The following is a 23,089-nucleotide window of genomic DNA, read 5'->3' as shown; positions in this document are numbered from 1 at the left end:
ATACAATTATTCATACTTTTATATTGTTTCAGAATCATTAAATGTCTTTAACAAAATAATCTTTACCGACAATATACATCCAGTCTAGAAGGTATTTTATGATTTTAAGACGTAAAATTCTTGTGAGAAATCGATAACTCGTATACGTGGCACGTTATATGCTTTTGTGGAGCGATTTCAATATTGTGAATAAATTAGTTATATTGAAGCTAAAGTGATTAAGACGATTTAAAAACTAATTATTACCGTAATTTCTCCGTAGTAAATAGAGTTAAAATCGTATATATGATTTGAAAAATTGTGAGGAATAGTCGTGGACGTAGAGACATTTTTTTGATTTAACTACAGAATATAGTTTTAATGAATGTACTATGAAAAAGTAGTGGATATGTCGAGGAAAAACTAGATATCAATAATTACGAAACTAATACTCTAACACTAAAAGAAAAATAACTACAAGACTAACTTTCTGATTTATCAGAAAAAAAGAACACTTCAAATAAACGTATGCTCTTAAGTGAGAAATTGAAAATTATAAAACTATTCACACAAAAATTCAATCTAAAATAATACTACAAAATGAAAAGAAAAAGACTTTATCTGATTGTCAAAGATAAGCTGACTTGTATAGATTCATAGTTTAGTCATGCCAAAGGTGGTGAGTGATGTATATAGATTTCAAGACATGATTTGTTAAGTATCGAAAAAAGTGATGTGCAATTTTACTATATACTTGCGATTGAACGCATAACCGCAAATCTTTAAAAAAGAAATAGGTAGTTGTATTACGTATAAAGATAAAAACGTTGGTATAAAAATGTATTATAGTAATAAAAATCTCATCAATATTTTGCTTCGATCAATGGAGAAAAACATATTTAAGTCTATGACAGCGTTTGCACTGTTAGTGAAAGATGTTCTTTCGCTGTAGAATGTACACATTTTTTAGCTCATGCTGATTTTACATCATGATATACGTGTGCTTATGAAGCGGCTTAATTAACATCGCTGGTTTTCTCTGTCAACGTTCATAAGGCTTTTTGGTCCAGCTGTGCTATGATGTTTTATGAAATAAAAAGCGTTTTTATTCCTCCCTACACGGCAAAGTTTGACAATCTGTACGACGTTTATAGAACACACAAAAGTGGTGCAGTTCTTAAGAGAAAATAGTAGATGAGTTAACACATTATTAAGAAACAAAAGAGGTGAACATTTAACATAAGTATATAGTAAGTTATACAATTATACAATGTCAAAGCTACAATTTAATCCTATACAAATTTGTATACGCGTGTATGAAATTCATACATATAAATCGCGCTTGGGATAAAAATATAAATCAAGAGTCATTCAAATATTGATTGCTCGCCATCTTCAAAAATAACGTACAGATTTTCAACGTTTATATTTCTTCTCGCGTACACAAGAACCGTTGACACAAGTGTTACGATAAACCACTCTCGAATGAATAAAATATATTATGTGTATGTGTGTGTATATATATATGTATATATGTATACATATATATACATATATATATCTATGTATATGTATATATATATATATATATATATATATATATATATATATATATATATATATATATATATATATATGTACTCACACCAATGATTTTTCAGACTTATGCTTCGCTCTCTCTCTCACTCTCTCTCTCTGTCGCTCTCTCATTCATTCGCACATCAAATTTTCAACAAATCAGTTCAAGCACGATACAACAGCACAACAGGATTTTACAAAATAACAAAGAACTAGTCATTTTTCCTTTCCTGTTCATTCCTTTTGAAGCTCGAGTTTTGATGAGGTACATGCATTCTCTCTTTTTCTCTTTCTCTCTCTTTCTCTCACTTTCTCTCTCTCTCTCTCTCTCTCTCTCTCTCTCTCTCTCTCTCTCTCTCTCTCTCTCTCTCTCTCTCTCTCTTGTTCTTTCTTACTCTTTCTCCTGTTTTCCTGAGCTTTTGTGAGATCTATGCAGCCTTTAAATGCAGTTTGCGCGATTATCCGAAATACGCCACTGCTGAAGGTACCAGCCAAGAAAAGGCAATACCTGAGAAGACACCCGTAACTAGGAATGCCGCGCCAAACATTCCTGCTGTTGTTGCGTATTGAGGTTCCACAGTGCTGAAAAAAAAATCTTTTCTGAAAATTTCAAACGAATATTTCGCGGTTCATAAATATTCAAAGAAAGTTCTATAATAAAGATAAAAGCATCCTATAAATAACAATGTTTACGAAGGTAGATAAAAATCAATAATGAGGTTTTTCTTATCTAATCGACGCGGCGGTTCGGGCACTTACGTCGAGCAGTACATCATGGCAACAGACGAGAAGTAACCGCTTGAGAGACCCATAGCTGTGGCGATAGCAAAGAAGATCCAATCATCGTTGATGTATACGTGTGTTCGGACAATATTAGCTGGAGCGTAGTTGCAAATTAAAAACAGTGGGATAAAGGCAGCACGCATTAAAATTGGAACGATGACGAAGTTTTTACTCGGCTGCGAACAAATGGAATCGTTAGTTTCATTATATAAAATGCCAATAATAATTTACGACGGGTGACTTTACCCATTGAAAGAGAGATGCCATTAAACTGCCAAGCATAGCGGTAATGTTGAAAGTGAGGAAGCACATGACGGTATCATAGAATTTTTCGGGCACAATGAAGTCAGGGCTCGAGCGTTTGATGTTGGACTGTACCGATGGGAAGAGGGTGAGCGTGACGAATAAGACGAACCAGACATTGAAGCATTGTAATGCGCATTGTTTAAAAACTGTCCACAGTGGTGGTCGCTTAGTAACGTCACGACCGTGTAACTCCAATTTCTTTTTCCTGGCTTCTTTTTCATGGAGGTACTCGTGGTAGCGGTAGAAGCGCTGAAATTTATTTATGATTCGTGCGTGTTTGAAGCATTTGTAGATGATGGAAAAATATTGATTGTTATTTTATCACCGATGGTATGAATTTTAATAAGTCACACCGTTCCCAGAAGATAATGTTATGTTTTTTAAAATTCCTCGAAACGTGAAAATATTTACGCAAAAACTACTGTTACAGAATTGTTTGTCTTAATTGGGTTAGGTATATGCATGGTACTTTAACTTTTCGATTATTCAGCAATCCTGATCTTGAATTTAACCAATATATCAAACTAATTTTATTTAAAACTGTGGATGTAACTTTTTCAGTTTTCTCAAGAAGCTACAGATGTGTACTCATTTGTGTACAGTTGACTCGCAATCAGATTAAATGCGAATAATTGGAGGTATTTAAACTTGAATGTAAATTTATCAGTCAACATTTTGAATTACAATATTATTAGTGCCACCGGACGATTCATTCAATCTGCCAAACAAGCTTAACTGAAAATAAATCTGCAATTCGTTACGAAAAACCGATGATATTTCAAAAAAAAAAAAAAAAAAAAGAATCTCATACTGGCAGGAATTAATGTGTGTGTGAATTAATGTACTCACGTTAATCGGCAGCGCGAAGTAGGTATCAAAGCAGGCCAGCAGCACGAACAGCGCCGTTATAAAATAGTAGATCGCTGAGGTTCTGTGGTTTGGAGCGAAATACGTTGTCAGAAGATTGATTACTGATGTCAAGACTCCGCTGAGATTCTAAAAAGTAACGCGATAAAAGGAAATCAAGCTTCGACAAATGACAACTTGCCGCTCTCTTTCTGGAACTCACCGATCCTAAAACCACGATCCCCGTGTATTTTCCCGGCAGTTGCGCAGCCATGCCAAACACCGAGTTCTGGTAAATACCGTTAGAGGCTGATAAAACAATACATGCGCGTTAATAAAGTGATAGCTCCAACTCGTTAGCGGCGTAACAACTGTCAAATTGACAAACTCACTACTCATTATGACAATGGACGACATTGTGACCCAGAAGAACACTGGTGCCCACGAGGAAGAATCGACCATTGCCAATATCACGGTTTCCACGAAGATGATCACCTGCACGAAGATCCCCCATACCATTCGTGTTGTCAGGTTACCTCTGCGAATGGAAAACGATTAGCGTTAGTATATTAAAACTGACGGGTTGAATAATTGTTTTTGAAGCTTGATCGTCGATCAAAGAGGAAAACAGGTTTTTTATTCAAATTAACGTTCTGTTTTATCACAAGAGACGATTTCAATTTACTGTCAACTTACCCAAGAGGAAGGAATACATTAATCCAGTTGAATATCAAGTTAGGAATTTGTGCACACAGGCTAACTGATTCAAGGAAGTACTCGTCCAACTTGGAATCGGGACCAATAACGGTCTTGTTCAATTTGTGCTCGACGAAGTACTGCGAGATTAAAGTACAGAACGTTAGCGAAGCGACGAACCACATGGGCGATCGAGCATTTTTCAGTTTTTTGTTTTTACCTTTTTAGCTGTGATGAACATGTTCCAAGGCATGAGAGCGCCGATTCCGTGCAGCAGCATTATCAGCAGCACGATGTTCAATCTACGAACAAAGCTTGGTCTTTTCTCTCTCTCTCTCTTTCGAGCCGATCGTCGCTGATTCGATGCAAGGCTCGGGTCACGCCTCGGATTATCGGATCAATGGGCGACATCGAACGATCCGTCGCGCACTATTTTCGCACGCTGGACGAACGGCGCTGACCCGATCGTGGCGAACCAGAACGCATGCCGCCGTGACCGCGGAGTCACGCGATCACGGAGCACCACTCTTACTTCGGAGAACAACCGGGGCAACGATATGCCCCCCCCCCCCCTACTTTTCGCTCCTATAAATGTGTTGCGCCTGTTAACAACAATGCCATCTACTTGGGCGAGCGCATTTTTACACAAAAATACGGGATTCACGGGATCGTGGCGCGGGCGAACAGCTGATTATTTAACGAGGCGATTTGGAAGCTAATCCGAATCACGAAGGGCCGCCTCGCAAGACGCTCACCTGTCTCTGGGCGGATTCAGCTCGAGGTCCATGTTGACGCCTCTGAAGTTGAGCTCGTCGTCGGGCCTACCAGTTCCTTCCCATCCCGGCGACAGCCTAACTGGTTCTGCACCTTGAAAGAATTTCCATAGACTCCTCTCTCTCTCTCTCTCTCTTTCTCTTTCTCTTTCTCTCTCTCTCTCTCCCTCCGGCTCTGCTTCGCTCTCATCTACCCGCGACCCGGCGCTTTTTGTATCGCGCGAGCGTGCATGTGGATCACGAGATCCGGATGCGCGTCAAAGGAGCGTGCGCGGGGACAAAACGCCGAAAAGCTGCCCTTTCTCCGCGACGCTAATAGCCGGTGCGCAAGCTTCTGCTGCTGCGTATGCGTGTACATGCCTGTCGGACCTCGCTCCCCGTCTCTTTTCCGCTGGATTCTGCGAAGAGTGCAAGCGTCCGTGGACTTTCTTTTGTCTATGCTTTTTGTTTTTCTCTTCTCTACCTGCGTTGCGCAACGGGGAGTCGAGGCAGCAACGCCAAAGGCACGCCGAAGCGAGGCAGCGCGTCCGTCGCAACGCGCGCCGAGACAGAGGGACGACGCTTCGCTCGCTTGGCAGCTATGCTCTTGCGCCGTGCAGACGAGGAAAGGTCGCGCCTCGCCAAATTTCGGATGACGTCGCGCGTGGCTCGATCAAGCTGGCCGGCCGCGTGGGATTGATATGAAGTTAGCGCTTCCATCGGCGGACCTGATTTTCGCGCTGGGCGGTCGAAAAATGCGGCCGTCGTGTGGCGCGATGAGTCAGTGAAATATGACTTTTCTTTCACGCAGCTCACTGCGGCAGCACAATTTTTTTTCCTTCGACGTACTACAGGCGTTCAGAATAAATAGATACCGCCGTAGCCAAAGGTATTATATCGCAATTGCGCCCGCTCCTCTGTAAAAAAAGCAACGCGTTTGCAAAGCAATACTGACGCGAGGTTGAATAAACGAACTGTCGTAACCCGATTTCGCTGCACACGGTCTGACTTTTAAGTCAGCGTTGGAGCTGCATCATTTTTTGTTGCGATTGTTACCGGTAATCGTGAAATAGATACGAGACATAATAATGTAAGTTGATGACCAGATGTAGAAGCAGAAACCTTTACTTGTGGTGAAAATTCTTTTGGATCATGTTGGTTATACGCATGTGAGGAATCCTACAGTGGTCGAGTGACGTGAAACAAAAGAACATGCCTTCGATCGTTTTTCGTTTGGTTTTAATTTTACAGAATCGGAGTGATTGTTGAGGGTCGATTCGTAGGGAAATTCGAGCTTATACAAAGACGCCTGAGCTAAGTAATTATATCTTATTTTCGTCGACATCATACGAATCGATTTTACTATGCCGCGAACTTCAATTACAGGATTCATCGACGACAAACCATCTGTGTAATTAATAGCGAAATATTTCGGCGGGTATTATCGTAAGCATATGCCATTACTGAATTGTAAATTACAATAGAGACACCTGAAGTGAATGTACACAAGCGAGGACATTTTTCTTACTGTTAATAAAAATGTTTTTAAGCTGCTTTTGCTGGTACTGGCGCAGTGATAAAGGGTTTTAAATTTAAGAAATACCTACAATACCCAATTCTACAAAAATCACCCGAAATAAATATTTTACATTATCATAGAAAACTTCAAAGAAGACCTTCAAAAATTAATTACCTTTTTTCCGATGACCGAGCAGAAATGAAAAGTAGGAATTCTTAGGAGTTGACGACATCTGCCATGTATCTTTCCCCATCGCACACAGACGAAACTAAACCAAGATTGTACAGCCTTGCCGCCTTTATAGACTCAATCAACACCCATTATCTTTCGTCTCTAAACGGAATTCCAAGCACTTATGACTTAAAGAGCAACTACAAATTACCGTGAGATAGGAGAAAAGAAACCTATTATCTTGCATATCATTTTTCGGCCGTTATAAATGCATCTGTTTTCCGTTATAACAAGCACTAAGATAACATACATTGTTTTACACACAAAAGAAATATCAGTCCGACTGACGCGACGTTTTTTAAAATACGTTTTTCTTATTTCTAACAGTCAATTGAATATTGATTTGGCATTGATTCGTTTCTTTTTTTCATTTACCCAGCAACACAGAAAAATAAAGGCAGATTGCATTGACTACAGTTAGCTATGAGAGATGGTTGACTAGTGAATCGGAACAAGCACAAATAGAACATAAAAGCCACAGAGCCGTACAAGACAGTACAATGAACCTGCTGCCAAGCCAGTATACGACAAACATAAATTGCAAGCGATACTATCCAAACTAGGCAATTTGATTATTGGCTAAATGGATGCAGTCAAGTATACTGAGAGTTTAATTATTATATGGACTGCCTATGTGATTAATCTATATGAATTATGGACTACACTGATGAATGATATTGATGTTGTCAATGAAATTATGCTTCTAATCCAATCATGCTTAAATTGAATAGGGCACTGTAGAGATTACAATTATCATGGAACATTTTAAGAAAAATTGAAAAAGTTCATTAAACTTGTCTGTGGAAAAATAGGATGACATTGCATTAACTACAGAGCAATGCACCTACTCTCAAGCGTTTGACATTGAGAGAGAATTAGAAGTAAGAAACGTGGTTCAAACCTCGTTTCATTCCCCCTATAAAGAAACAATTAGGACTCCCTTATAGCAATCTCTGCAGCAGCACGGACAACAGGGCTCTAGCAAAACACCACCCGTGGTCGAGATAAACACGATAAATCCATCAGTGATGTACGTGCGCGAGAGAGAGGGAGAAAGTCATCTGTCTTCTTCGAGTGTCTCTTTACAGTTCCAACCTTCGTCAAACAACGCATAATACACGCGAGCTTCGCAAGGCTCGATAAAAAAATATCCTCACCCTTGCTAGGTAAAATGCGCGTGCCATTGGTTTCGGCCTTGAGGAGTGTTTGCTCCTCTGGGCCCAAGCCGAATTCCCTCTTCGTGTAGGTACCCGCCATTGCACTATATATTCTCTTCTTGAACGGATGAAAACGCAACAACGGCACCCTATCGGTCGCACGCGCGCGAGTCGACTGACGAGACGAACTAGGTTAGGTCAGCGCCCGCGCCGCCGTTTCTACTACTCCTTCCTCTCTCATCATGTGTACATACATACACCTTGTGCGGTTATATGTGTTTGTGGATGTACCTACGAACCAGTACGGGCGGCTTATCGAACTGAGAGAGCGAACCACGTGCAGGAAGTGAAGATGAGCGGCTTTTGCTTTTTTTGGAATTCATTTATTTTTAGAGATGCTATCCTAGGAATTATTATGACTTTATATAAACTTGTAATTAACCTTTATTTTTTGATAATTTTTGAAGCGAAATCAACGGTGTGGGTGCTTACTACGTTACTCGCAGTATGCTACAAAGCTTTGTTGCTTATTAGGTAAATTCTTAAAATGGTCTACTTTGAATGTGGCATTCATTCATAGGTATGGGATACATCAAGAAAAATATGTCAATGTTAAAAGAAAGATCTAAAGCAACTATACAAGTAAAGTAGATATAGATGTCCATGGATCATAGAATTTAATTATAGTGAGCTTTAGAATTGAGAGTGAAATTGATGTAAATTATTACTATCTTGAGTGGCCATGTTTATACTATGGCATACGTACAGGTTTTTCATATAAAACCTGTTATGCTGATATGGTTAATGTAATTTATACTGATTAATTTAAATTTTTAATTTAGAAAAAAGAGAATAAATTAATCTAAGAAATTAGTTATTATATGGAAAGCTTTCATTCTATTGAATGTGGATGAGTATCTTTCAAAATAATATTTATTATATTTGATAAAAACTTACTAAAGTTTTATATGAATCTCACTAGGATTAAGTTCATAAAATTATCACAGATGCAGTGTTTCACCATGTTTCACTTTGATATCTGTTGATTTTCTCAAGTGTCCTAATAAAGTTTTCGGCCTGCTCTTGGCTCATTTCACCATGAGTTTTGGCTACATTCATAAACTCTTCTCTCACAGCATTTGGCATATTTTTACAGCTTCCTGCTACATAGATGTTTCCACCATTCTGCAAATATTCCCAGCATACTTTATTCTGCTGTCTAATTAAGTGTTGTACATATCTGGAAATGACAAGAAATTTATTTTTAAACAAGGTTTCAAACATAAATTTTGTATTACATAACTAAATTTCAGCTTATTTAAAATATTTAACACTTATAATTATAATTTTCAATTACTTAATAGATATTGCATGTAAGTTAAAATGCTGATTGATTAAATCGTGATTAGAAAAATTCAACATGTCTGAATTTTTTAACTAAAAAAATTAATAAAAAGTAAGTAATTACTGGGATTTAAAAAATTTCTCTCTTATGTAACTATTACATTTTAAACTTAGTAATATTATGTGACTTACATTTTATCAGGTTGATCTCTGGAGAAGGCACAAAAAACTTTCAAATTATATGTCTTAGTTAACATATCAAAGTCTTCTTTACAATGATAATCTTTTTCTTTATTTCTACAGCCAAAGAAGACAAGGCATGAACTCAAGTCACAGTTAACAATAGCTTTTTCCAACAGCAATGATCTGAATGGAGCAATGCCAGTTCCAGGTCCAACCAAAATCATAGGCCTCTGGTAGTCAAATTTGAAAGTCCCTTTTTGTATCCAAAACACAGCTTTGTCTCCTGGTTTCAACGTTGCAAGCCAATTTGAGCAAAGACCAAGTCTAGGTTCAATTAATTTTGATTTATACTGTACAACTGCAACCAATAAGTGTATTTCATCTTTGGTATATTTGTAACTAGATGCAATACTAAAAGCTCTTGGTTTTATAGGAGCCATAACTTCAAACAATAATTTTACATCCAACTTGCTGGTTGTATGAGGAAAATCATTTAAAACTTCTACAATGTTTCTTCTTGGTCTATTTATGTAATTGAAGAGCTCCTCTTGACCTGCTGTTGTTGTAAACTCAAACAGTTTTTCCTTTTCAAGTTCATTATCACTAATTAATGCCAAGGTGTGCATTGTTGATCTTTTCGGTTTGTAACTCAGGTCCCAGTACTGTTGAACAATTTGTCTTAGTGTTAGCTTTGGCTCTAAGGCTACTGGTAGCTTAATTTCTTTTTTCGATACTTGAATTATTATATTTGGATTTACATGTACACCATTGTCATTCAAGACCTTGAAAAATTTATCTACTTGGGCATCAGAATTTTTGGCTTTGATATATACAATATCCCCAGGTGAATATTCCACTTCAGGAATTTTGAATTTGATCAGTCTTACGTCTTGAAAATGATCAGTTGTTGTTGTTCTAATATTTTCTGCAACCAGACTAGTAATAAGCTGCTTGTCTTTCTCAGCTTCGTAAAGGTAAATATCTTTTTTCAAATTTTCTTGCACCTGTTCACCCTTCAGAACAGTTACATTGAATCTTTGAACTATCTCATGGTCTCCATATATACTTTTCTTAGATAAATTAAATTGACTGGTAATTGTATTAAATACATCTTCCATCCATGGTCCAAAAACAGCATCTAGTCCTAAATCATGCTGGTCATCAGCTAAACCAATTGGTATTAATTCAGTTGCACCCAATTGTATTAATCGCTTGTTTAATTTTTTAGCAGCAAAATTAAATTTTTCAAATGAGCTGTCTCCTAATCCCAGTACAGCAAATTTTAAACTACTTAAAAATTTTGTTGGCAGATTTTTGCGTAAAAGAAATTTCCAAAAATTCTTCATGTTTACTGGTGTATCACCTTGACCTGAAGTAGCAGCAACGAAAATCATGACTTCCTCATTTACGATGTGTGCTATGTTGTAATCATCCATTGCATCCACAGTACTCTTCAAATCAATTCTAAAATATAAAATATGAAATTACCATATAGAACATGCTAACAGCTATTAACAATAAAAGTCAATCACAGCAACTAGTATGTATACATGTAAGGAAATAACAATAAACTAAAACCTTTTGGAGCGCTTCCAAATCTGTTCTGCAATATCATGAGCAGTTCCTGTTTCACTGCCATAGAGGATGGTAATGTTTGGACCAGGCATTTCGAAGACTATGAGTTCCTAAGCTTCAAAACTTTGTTGATATTCTTTTGTTAAATAATTATCTATGGTATTTCATAAAAACTTGTGCTTGAGCCTGTTGCTGCTCAGCTGATAAGAGTGTGATATAATACATCGAATTTACCTTTGTGTATATGCCTCTGCCTTCCTGTAAGATAAGAACAATCATATCAACATTACACATCTGATAAATTTTTAAACAATTTTTTGATTAATTTTGTTTTATTGAAAAATTTTATTCAAAAATAATAATTAGTTTTATACTGAAACTTTATATTCAATTGAAAAAAGAAATTATAATTTGAGATACATGGTCAAAGTTAATAATTTGGTTCAGTTAATCAATATTTGTCCAATATTGAATTCAAATAATCGCACGTACAAGTCATCTTTTATTGTTAAATGTCAAGGGTACTTAAAATGTCTAGGTCAAAGCCCATTTGGCATCAGGCTCATAATTATTTATAAAAAAAAAAGAGATAGCGAACTCGTGGACCCATGTCAGTTCACTTTACCTACACAAATTCCACTGACTTTCATCTCCTCCCGATACATCAATCTGCTTGTTTACATCCACATCAAGTGTAATCTCAATGATTTTCGCACAGAATAAAAAAACGTTATTACGTCCTAAGAGATGAGTGTTGTAACCTATGTACATTCCAGTACGACACGTGTGAATTGAAGTTGAAAGCTGAGGATAACCATCCGGGGTCCCTAAAGCTGATTCATATAACATTTTTTTTGGGGGGTGGGGGGTATTCTCTCACGTTTGTGTACCTTTCAACGAAATCGTCTACGTTTTTCGATGAGCTGTACTGCAATCATTCATTGGTCACGTGCTACTACGGTTTTTTTTATTTTTAGATTTTCTTAATAATTGGGTTTTTAGCTTCGTTGGTAGCATTGTGTTCAAAGCTTTCCGCGTTTGCGCTTGATTTTTCGCATCATTAATAAATACAATTGGTTTATTCTTGTTTCAATTACGCAAGTTGCACGAGCTTTCGTGTAAATATTTCATAATCTTTGCTATTAGAAAATGTTGCAAGACATAATTGAAAGATGTTTTATCTGCGTGTAATTTCGTCAGTTTATCTAAGAAAATCGAATATAGATATATTTTAAATGACATCATTAGGAATTTCATTAATCTACGAACAAGTACATTAAGACTCATCGACACGATTAAGTAACCTGTTAATTATCATTCAAAACCATTTCTATTCGTCGTTTGACCTACTTGTTTAAATTGTTCTATTTCGTTGATTAATCATTAATATTAACTTCAAATTCTAGTTTGAACGTAATTTTGCACTTTTAACTTGGAATTAATAAGAAAAAATAATGGAATTAATAAACAGCGTATTAGACCACTTAGTAAACTAATAAATCTTGTATAAAATATACAAGAATTAACTTTCCGCACACGTTTATTTTCCAGCTTGCAAAAGAAGAAAGTCAAAATACATTGCTACCAACATAAGAACCACCTTGGCAATCGGCAATCGGCATTCGGCAAGTGCTCGCGCAACTGTAGCATATACCCAGATAATATATATATGTATGTGTCTAAATTAGCAGCACTCGTTGGATAAAGCAGTGTGAGTTCGGACGTCGCAGCAGAGCATCAACGGAGCGCGAGTGAGTGAGCGCGCGCGCGAGAGAGAGAGACTTGGAGTGTCGTGTGGTGTCCCTGTGGAAGACGTTGCTGTGACTCGACACGACGACGACGATCATGGCGGCGACAAGAAGATGGTGTTGTAGCAGCAGCTACTCGTAGTGTCTAGCGAACGTTCGTGCGCGAAGTAGAGGAGACAATTATTTGCCCAAGTGAGTTTCCATCGAGCGCTCGACTATATACGTGTGTGGGAGCGAGAGAGAGAGAGAGAAAGAGAAAGAAAGAGAGAAAAAAATTCGAGGACGTAAACAGTTAGTCGCGAGAGACAGCCAGCAGCTCTCCAATATATATAATTGGACTTTACTCTGCTGTGCGAGCGCGCATCGCACTTGTGATGATATAGCTTTTCGTCTTTCCTTCTGCATTTGTCTACTTTCTTTTCTTTCCATTTTTTTACCTGCTATACATATAGTGAGACATTATTCAGAGGTTATCATGATAAACGTTATAGTGTAGGTATGTTTAATTGAGCTCATGAATTTGAGTTGTAAGTGCACATGCGTGACCCGCTATATCACGGAAAGGCAATAGAAAATATGAAAATAAATCACTTTTCCTATCAGTAAACATTGCTCGCTATTGATGATTTCATATGAATAGTTGACCTGTGTATGTTTACTTCAGCGAAGAGTGTAGACACAATGCAGACACTTAACCTTGAGTGTTTACCAAATAACCAAAAAGAAATCGCTAGTTTTCTTGATACATTTTCACGCTTGGATTGCAGAGAGTGACCATTTGGAATTGAAGTGGTTTTTTTCTTTATTTCAGTGAGTTTACGGTGATAGCAGTTTACCACTTTGCCTTGAGCACAAGACCACGAAGAGCAAGGACTTATTGCTTGAATGAAATCTGCTTATGCATGACAGCCAATCGTGGATTGTGAGACTAATTTTCATACCAGGTAAAACAACCTTATCTCTTTCTTTCTGTCCTTCTCATTTTTTGATTGTATAATCTTACCTCTAATGCTTCTAATTACTTTTGATCATGACTAAAGTTATGCAAATGTTCAATTGAACAAAAGATTGTTAGGTTTCTTGGCATGCAATTAAATTGACACAAGTCTGGAATGTTCATTTGACTGATATTTCATATAATTCAATATGATAAACAGCTTTAATCAATGATAGTTTGAGTATTAACTATTATTATTTTACCTATTTCTTTTTCAGATAAGTACTATTATTTATGAGTAGGATTAAAAGTCAGACATCACCATGATCTCCATTCAGATAATTATCCCATAATGCAAACACCATTACATAACAGACCTAAGATACAAGTATTCCTGATAGAAAAACTTTGGCCAAAGTTTTTACACTATAAAGTAAGCCCAGATCTTTCAAAGCCAAAAGGCAAAACGTAAAACTTTTTTTGATATTAACAAGCCACACACTGATACTACTTCTATAATCTGCAAGTTGTTCATCAAACAACTAAAGGTGACTAATCTTATTTTAGTACTACAAAGAAAAAAGTGCACAATTGTCAAAGTGTTAATTTATATGTAGGCTATAAAGTTACTGTGGCGCCATCAAGAGAAATAAAGTCGACGTTAGCTGCAGTGGAAAAATGAGTAGTCGCTCTGATGTTGAGACAGAGTCTAAGTGGACCTGTGAATACTGCACTTATGAGAACTGGCCGTCGTCGCTGAAATGTACAATGTGCAGAGGGGCCAAGCCACTTCTTGGTGAAGACATTTATCGTTTGAGGGATACTAGTCCACAACGATCAACCTCAAATGTTGCTTCGGGTCCTGTGCCACCAGACAGTGATTCATACAATTTAGGTAACGAATTTCTCTTATTGCGGGAAATTCCTCGAGAGGTTAACGTACCCTCGTTGTTTATGAGAGATGACAAGTGTGAGAAAGTACAAACAATGCGTGTGGCTTTGGCGTAACGTTCTTTTTATTGCTATTCGCGAGTGTTTTCCCGTATAGGTCAACACTTTCAATGAATAAAATGCGAATAAATATTATCGAATTAACGGGTATATGAAAGAATAAAAAACAACTACAACAACATAAGGAAACAGGGATTATAGTGAAAGTTCGTCTGTATACACACAGCTGCAGTTTATGTCTCTTGATGCGCGAAAGAGAAAGACTTGTCAGTAGTAATTAGCAAATGTATGTTTGTGTAGACATACTTTCCCACTCGATCTCTGCAAACTCGCAATCTCTCTCTCTCTCTCTCTCTCTCTCTCTCTCTCTCTCTCTCTCTCTCTCTCTCTCTCTCTCTCTCTCTCCCTCTCCTTCCCTCTCTCTCACTCTCTCTCTCCCCCCCCCTCTCTCTCTCACTCTTTCTATATCAATAACTGTTTTTTCGTAGGTTCACAAAATTACAGTCAGAATGTGCCACCGGATGGAAAGTGGTACTGCGAAGGGTGCACCTATCTCAATTATCAGAATGCAACTCGTTGTACAATATGCTCAGTTCGACGCTCGCCAACAAACACCACACCACAGCACAATCAGCATCAACCGGTTATCGCCTCCAATCTTCACGAGCAACTTGCACCGCTCAGACTTGGTGATCCACCGCCCACGCCTCCAACAAATTCGCAGTGCAATGCACCATCGGTAAACTTCATTCTTTCTCATTTATAATTTCATTTTACAGAGAAGACAAACCAACTATTTTTTCCATGCTTGTAGCAGGAAAAATGGTCATGCACAACGTGTACCTATGAGAATTGGCCAAAAGCGAATAAATGCGTGATGTGTGCACATCAACGTGAAAGAGAACGAGCAGGGCATCAACATCATCAGCAGCACCAACAGCAGCGTGAGAGGTCCGCGAATAATGCAGGCATGATATTGCCAAGCCCCGAGAGGGATCTACACTACAATCAGCGCGGATTACCCTCGCCACCACACACGCCTTACATTCACCAAGCACAGCGTGAAGACAACCTCGCGATAGCTAGGCGGTAATATGTTTGGAAACATTATTGTTCTGTGGAAAATATAATTTTGAAAACGTTTCACAAATGTAATTTTTACACATTTTGGTAAATTATTAAGTTTATGAGTAGAAATGTGAGTTAGCTTAAAAAACAATTGCTTTTAGAAAACATAAAAACTATTTTATATTATAATAAACAAAAAAATATTAACTAGGACTATTCTTCGTGTGAACTATAATGTTATTCCGTTATTAAGTTAAGACATTTACTACTTTGATTGTAGAAGTTCACACAGATTAGACGGTAGAAATGACAGTCTTCCCGCGCCGCAATCACCAAACAACTGCGACTACGAGCGCCGATTGAAGCAGTTGAGACGCCACAACGACTGGTGCTGGTTAAACGCCTGCCTAGGCATTGTTGAGGGTGATAATGCTGCTGTAGAGGCTTATCTCGCTAGTGGTGGCGATCCAGCCCGTCAATTAACGCATTCCGAGGTCTTACTGTTGAACAGAAGCAGTGCTTTTGACATAGGACACACCTTAGTTCATTTAGCGATCAGGTAAGTTGTATATGCTATTGGATTATCTCCTGTTTGAAATGACTTCTTTGTCTAATTGCAAAATTATAAATTTTATTAGTATTCCACGTTTCATGAGTTTATTAGGAATTGTAGAAGAGATTGTAGTATTTACGTGTGTACTATAAATATATTTCTCTCAATAAAGAGTGATATTTCCGCGTTTATAATATCAATATAAATCGTATATGCTAATCTATTTACATATATACATACATATGCGATAAACGATTAGTATTAAACGAGTTTTTGTACAAATTCTTTGACGTGTTTTGAGTCCATTTCAATAAGAAAAAACAAATTTCTGCTAAAACAGCTCGTCTGCGCATCAAATTTCTTCTCTCCCACAAAGAAAATGGAGATACATAACGTTATTTATACATTTGACAATTCGCAGTAGTCAAGGTTGCAGCGAAGATAGTATTTACCGCGAGCAAGTGACAATTTCGTTTGGAGAACCTCCAAAAGTGCACGCTTCGGAGGCTATGTAGTCGGCCTCACCGAATAGAGGCATTGACCTAGAAAGTTCGTCTTCGTTGTACATATATACATTTTGTCGAAACAGTTGCGAACTGTAGTGACTGCTTATCTTTCTTTGTGTGGTTTTATTTCTTTCTTTCTTGTGTAGTTAGTAAAGCGAAGGTGATCTCTTCTTCGCCGTTGTTGGCATTTTTTTTCTCTTTATTGACACTCGTTACAGATGACGATGAACTTTGCGATAATGGTTTTCTTTGATTAAGTGCAAATATTTAATTTCTAATAAACGTCTGTATAAACATTTTTTTCTTGATTATTTCATTGTATAATATTTTGCCTAACATGAAATAATTTTACTAAAATGAAAATTGTTGGTATGCAGGTTTCAGAGAGAAGATATATTGGCGACACTGTTATCACAAATCGAGGGTTCAGGTTCTGGGATAAAGAGAGTGCCGAGTTATGTTGCACCTGATCTTGCAGCTCAGATACGCCGTCATGTTACCAATAGCATACGTATGCGAAAGGGTTCTTTTCCCTGCTATTTCGTCACCGACATGGCAACATTTGCTTTACCTGCCGAGGTATAACATGAACTTCTTCATTTTTTCATAGTCATACTAGAGATATTAACTATTTATTCCATAGGTAGAAGATTTGCCAAGTATGGTACAAGAACAAATGTTAGAAGAGTTGTTAGACAGGGAAGCTCAACAACAATTGGAAGGTGGCGAACCACCGGCGTTGAATTGGTCTCTTGAGATAACGGAACGACTTGGCAGTCGACTTCACGCGTTATGGAACCGTTCTGCCGGCGATTGCCTTCTTGACTCTGTGATGCAGGCTACTTGGGGTGTCTTCGACCGTGACAATGCACTACGACGTACCCTTGCTGATACTCTCAAACAAGCTGGAGAATTGTAAATAACACCTTCATTTAGTTTCATGTAATGCACTTTTCATGTAATTTTTCATGTAATTTTTATTTTGCAGTTTCCATCCTCGTTGGCGGGAATATGAAGCTTCGCAAGCTTCCAGGATGTTAGATTTCACTCTTGAGGAGACGCAGTGGCAGGAAGATTGGGAGAACCTGTTGGCTACGGCAGCTCAACCCGGAAGTGCACTCGAGCAGTTACACGTTTTTGCTTTGGCTCACATACTGAGACGACCAATTATTGTTTATGGTGTTAAATACGTTAAGAGTTTCCGCGGTGAAGATATAGGTATGACTTTGTTTTATAAAATTTTAACGGAATTCCAATTATTATATTTAAAAAAATTGTTAAATTTTCTACCCAGGCTATGCCAGATTCGAAGGAGTCTACCTGCCTCTCCTCTGGGAACCTTCCTTCTGTATTCGTTCACCAATAGCATTAGGCTATACTCGTGGTCACTTCACTGCTCTCGTTCCCATCGAACCATACTCTTCATCCCGTATCCCTGCATTGGCTCACGGCAGTGTGAATGTAGTTGGTGGCGGCAATAGTCCAATTCAACAACTGCAAATGCAAACAACATTCATGCCACTAATGGATCGTGATCATAAACTGTTATCTATACATTTTCTCAGTCCCGAAGAAATTGGCAGGGAAGAAACGATACTCAAGCAATGGCTGGACGTATGCACTACGGAAGGTGGTATTCTTGTTGCTCAACAAAAGTTACATAAAAGACCGTTGCTAGTCGCACAGATGCTTGAAGAGTGGCTCAATCATTACAGAAGACTAGCGTGAGTAGTAACGAAGACCAAGGTCACTAAATGAGCAGGGCACTGGCGGTACACCGAATATTTTCAATGGAAGTAAATTTTTGAAATGCGATTTCATTGCTGTTTAAATTGTTTTTAAAATAAAATAAGTACTATTTGAATTTTCAACAATTTTCTCCTTGAAAAATTCGCAACTGCCAGATAAATGTATATGGTTTTAATCATCAACTAATGACTGAATTATTAATTGAATCATACAATGGGATATAGAAAACAGAATTTTGTCAGTCATTGGTTCTTGATGTACCCTATACACAAAATTATAGAAACAAGTAACTAATTGTAATTATTTACGTTTCAATAGTCAGATGAATGAAGCACCGTTTTCGAGAACACTCATGTTGCAGGACTACAGTAGCGACGGCGATACTGAAGATGAATAACGCGAGCGAATGCCAAGTATTGCAAAATCTCGAGCTAACACGGATAAATGCCTATTTGTGAATGATTAGTAAGTCGGCTAATTAATTTCTGGAGAGAAAGCGAAAAATATCAGCGGGACCTATGGTTATTATCAGGACAATGTCGCCAAAAAATAATCGCACGCGTAGCTTCCAATCCTCGAGAATAAATGTGCTCGGAACTTCAAATTTCGATAAATAAATGTATATTATATAAGAACTCATGTTCTGGGTCTCTGCTTTGCTCGTCTGTTTTTGAGTCTTTATCATAGTCGTGCGGGTGGAAAGAATGACGATTGTGGACGAGGAAAATCCATTTTATGCTTGAGTGAACCATAAGAACTGCAAATTTATAGGAAAATGACAATATTTTTACAGTTCTCTTAATTTGTGAACAAAGTATAGTAATTTTCCTCGCCAATGATTTTTCAGAGCTTTTAAAAAACCTTTCAAATAGTTATAGTGTACTTGTAGTTTTTTGAATGAAGATTTTTAAGAGACGAGCAAACCAGAAATCTAGAACTCTATCAAGTTACTTAGCGAGGTAACTCGATTAATTTTTTTCGAATCTCCATCGATTCGCACGATTAGCTGTACATGAAAAATAATTTCAGATAATAAGTTTATTTATTAACTTTATTGACTTCACATATGTTGTATGTGTATGAAATTGAAGTAGAGAGAGAGAAGAGAGAGAGAGAGAGGAGAGAGAGAGAGAGAGAGGGAGAGAGAGAGAAGAGAGAGTGAAAGAGGGCGAATGAGATCGAGAGAGAAAGAGAGAATGAATGAATGAGAGAGTGAAAGAAACGTCGGATTTCTTATTTTTTGCTTCGCATAGTCGTAAGTAAAAATCAGAAAGCTTAGATGAAAAATAAATTTAATTATAGTAATGGTTGAGGTCGAAACAAAATAAATAAAAAACCACAGTTTTTTGATTCCACTAGGGATGTACCGGTGCTGCTAAACAAATAATTAAGTAAATAAAACTCTATAAAATAAAATTTGCAAATCAATTACTACTTGACGCAATAGGCGTTTACCTTCAATCCGTGATGAGCTTGAGTCGTGTGTAAAATCCTTACACTGTCCGTATTGTCGGATTGAGTCTATAACTAGACTTTGTTGTTAACCAATAGCTGAATTTATCGTACGAAGGATGTAGAGGCTTTCAAAGAAAATTTAGAGTAAAAACAAAAGAAACTTTTTTATGTATTTTCATTTCATGCAGAATAATCATTGTTCGAGAATACTTCTACACAAACTAAACATAACATTTTATCTGTAAATATTTTTAACTGGCTTTATCATGATAATTCAATTAATTGTGATTATACTTTTAATACTTTCAAGATAGTGTTTTCAACAGTAAGTTAATACACAGCTGTAGCCTCTTCCTTTCTCGACTCCAATACAGTAAAATGAAACAAAAAGAAAAAAATGATAAAAAAATAAAATCATATGATGTATTATCGTTACTGGTTCTCACTGGGGAATCAAATCGTCTTGTTCTGAAGCGTTCCTTGTTGAATTAGCTTTAATGGCAAAACTGAAAATAAGAAAAAAAAAATTAACCATAAAGTCGCAAACAACGATGCCGTGTTTAATGGCGTAAAAGCGAAGTATTTTAAAAATAAAAGTCAGTGCACTTCCGTCTAATCGTGTTATATCGAAGAGTTTCAAAAACCAGAAAGTTGCATCTAATTTAGAGTAAAAATGTCCTTTACCAATTCGCGATTGTAATGGTTAATACAACAAAAAATAAATAAAATACAAGTGTGGAATGGATATATAATTTACAATTAAATAATCGCTCGGCCAAACGATTAAAACCTTAATCAAAAGAGTACAAAGAAATTATAATGGAGTCCCTTCGTTAATTATTGTACCCTGCTTACATTTAGTCTTTGTTTCAAGGTAAAGTCGAGTCACGACGCTGTAGGCTTTTAAACAATATTTCATTAGTTATCAAGGTACGCGCTCAGTCTCTTTTAGCAACACTGATGTAAAATACAATCAATGATAATAATAATTATTTTTATTTCTAAATGATTATATATGTGGGTTTTTGAGATTGAAAATAAGATTTTGACATTCTAGACGTATGACTTTTCTGTATTTTAATTGGTTGGTTGAAGAGATGAAATGTGTATTTGTGGAATGACAAGACAATTATTTGTGATTTGTAAAAGAAACGTAAGTAACAGTAACAGTCGTGTCTCAACTAGGAAAAAAAATCAACTCTAACGTAGACTCTAGTCCTTTAGCGTTTTATTATCGTTTTATTTTGCTCCAATCACAAGCGATTGTGATGTTACTGTGTAATTCATTATGGGGTGAGAGGGGAAGAGATATTGACGCGAAAAGTTTAAAATTAACAGATAAGCAGAGTATATATTATGTTGTAGAAATAAAGATGAATCATGGGATTATGAAAAACCGTAAAGCAACACGTCCTCTCTGCATTTTTTGTTCTCTTTGAATGTCATTCACTCTCTTTTTGTTGCAAATAAAAGTGTATGTAACGTTACGACGTGCCTTGCACGCTGTGGTAATTTTTCTGAGCGAGCGATTATAAAGTTGAGTGGCAAAAAAATAATAAAAAATCTGTTTTAAGTGTTTTTTGCGTTGCCACGTGTTTTTTGTATGGCATACGACAGTTAAAGAGGTTATTTAAACGTGAGAAAAAAATGTATGTGAAAGGCGGGAGAGTGAAGAACAAATTTAATGGAACAAAGAAGCAGATAGAAGTCTATATTAATATAGAAAAATATATGAAATGGATTATATTGAATATATATCGATGTATAATAATTCTGAAGGACAATTGAATGATTTATTAATTATTCATTATTAATGCTACTACAATTATATCGTCGTAATAACTATGGTTAATGCCACAACCACCGTGATAAAATAAAAGAATAGATGAAAAATTTAAGCAGAATGATGAAGCTTCGAAAAAAGTCCAGGAGACAGCCAATTAAACAAGGATTGTATAAAAACTCGCAAAATGAGAATGTTCATATTTGCTGTGAAGTTCAAACTTGTAAGGAAATAGTTAATATGGTTTACGACTTATTATATTTCAAAAACATCACTATAGATTTTCTTTCCTTCAGGACACTTGCTTTTCACTAAATAAAATCAATTTTTTAATTTATTTGAAAAAAATAAAATAAAAATGCATCGAGAGTTTTTTCAATGTGAAATCTCCCGATCCTGTAATGTGATTATCTCTGTGAGTCGGATTTTATTAGTATTATTCGAATTGTCGAAGAAAAAAATTAGTTTTATTTTAAGTTTTATTTTTCCCCTTTTGAAGTATGATCATAGTGAAACTATGATCTAAAATGGTTTTTAAGTGATCACGTAGATTTTTTTTATCCTTTCGCTCACTTGAATGATTTTGTTTGTTTACAATTTTTATGCCCGACACAGCTTGTACTTAAGTTTGTTTCTTTTTAGGAGAATTTGAGACAAAAATAAATACAAAATGGAAAAAATAATATTTTATATTTATTATTTAATGTTGAATAATTTGATGTAATCCATAAAAAAGACATCCTGCAATAAATAACTATATTGTAACAAAAACCTAATTTTTTTGCGTTTTGTTTTGTTAAATGTTTAGAGTTTCATGCTTGCACACAAAATTAAGATTATTTGCCTATTCACTTAAAACTTGGCATTATAAAACAATGAAGTTTTAAACATTGTAGTGAAAGTGCGAATGTTTTAAAATTTAGTAAACTTTAAACAATTTTAGAATGTCTGACTCCGTAGACATTGTCAAAATACTAATACGCTAATCGAAGACTTTAGTATGATTATTTATATTGAATTTTATTCATTTTACATATTTATTGTATATTTCTCTGACACATTTTAGATTAAACTTAATTCGAACAGCATTGTAGTAGTGTGACGTAATTTATTTTGATTTACTTTTTGTGAAAAAGCAGAAAATATTTTTTTATCTTGTTTTATATATTAAGCCAGAGTTAAAAAGATCCATACATATGCGCACAGCCATATGCGTGCTATATAAAGGTAAGCCTATTTCTTACCTGTAATGGGTTCTGCGAAATTTACAAGCTAATGTACAATAAAAATTTTGAAAATGTTTTATTGAAAATATACGAGACTACTTTATTTGAAAATAATTGTTTTACAACGGTGTACTGTTCACTTTGAGGTATTAGAATGCCTCTTA

General features: G+C 36.3%; 2 protein-coding genes across 3 annotated transcripts; one reads left to right on the top strand and one right to left on the bottom strand.

Annotated features, from left to right (window-relative positions):
- Positions 1 to 1,626: 1,626 nt before the first annotated feature.
- LOC131666970 (NADPH-dependent diflavin oxidoreductase 1-like) lies at positions 1,627 to 11,089 on the bottom strand. The gene is given in 12 exon segments (XM_058940112.1): positions 1,627 to 2,139; positions 2,317 to 2,516; positions 2,587 to 2,895; positions 3,496 to 3,642; positions 3,716 to 3,801; positions 3,885 to 4,030; positions 4,189 to 4,328; positions 4,409 to 4,490; positions 4,944 to 5,049; positions 9,002 to 9,087; positions 9,384 to 10,838; positions 10,953 to 11,089. Coding segments are annotated over 12 exon segments (2,970 nt in total). The 5' UTR covers positions 11,042 to 11,089; the 3' UTR covers positions 1,627 to 2,015.
- A 26-nt stretch (positions 11,090 to 11,115) lies between these two features.
- Positions 11,116 to 22,963, top strand: LOC131666971 (ubiquitin thioesterase trabid). Of its 2 annotated transcripts, none has more exons than XM_058940113.1 (13): positions 11,116 to 11,209; positions 12,501 to 12,889; positions 13,509 to 13,641; positions 13,913 to 14,182; positions 14,252 to 14,529; positions 15,074 to 15,324; positions 15,400 to 15,674; positions 15,934 to 16,212; positions 17,090 to 17,291; positions 17,356 to 17,627; positions 17,701 to 17,930; positions 18,007 to 18,436; positions 18,780 to 22,963. In XM_058940113.1, exons 5-13 carry the CDS (start codon positions 14,313 to 14,315, stop codon positions 18,856 to 18,858), a joined length of 2,235 nt encoding a protein of 744 aa, XP_058796096.1. In that variant the 5' UTR covers positions 11,116 to 11,209; positions 12,501 to 12,889; positions 13,509 to 13,641; positions 13,913 to 14,182; positions 14,252 to 14,312; the 3' UTR covers positions 18,859 to 22,963. The 2 variants fall into 2 exon arrangements, with proteins under 2 accessions (XP_058796096.1, XP_058796097.1); XM_058940114.1 differs by having other exon boundaries at positions 18,007 to 18,458; positions 18,780 to 22,962.
- The last annotated feature ends 126 nt before the right edge of the window (positions 22,964 to 23,089 follow it).

Source organism: Phymastichus coffea, unplaced genomic scaffold (assembly GCF_024137745.1).
Source record: "Phymastichus coffea isolate CEN01 unplaced genomic scaffold, Cenicafe_Pcof_1.1 PCOF00062, whole genome shotgun sequence".
NCBI classification, from domain to species: Eukaryota; Metazoa; Arthropoda; class Insecta; order Hymenoptera; family Eulophidae; genus Phymastichus; species Phymastichus coffea.
Note: the sequence above shows the minus strand (reverse complement) of the source record. Positions and strands in the feature narration are given on the sequence as shown.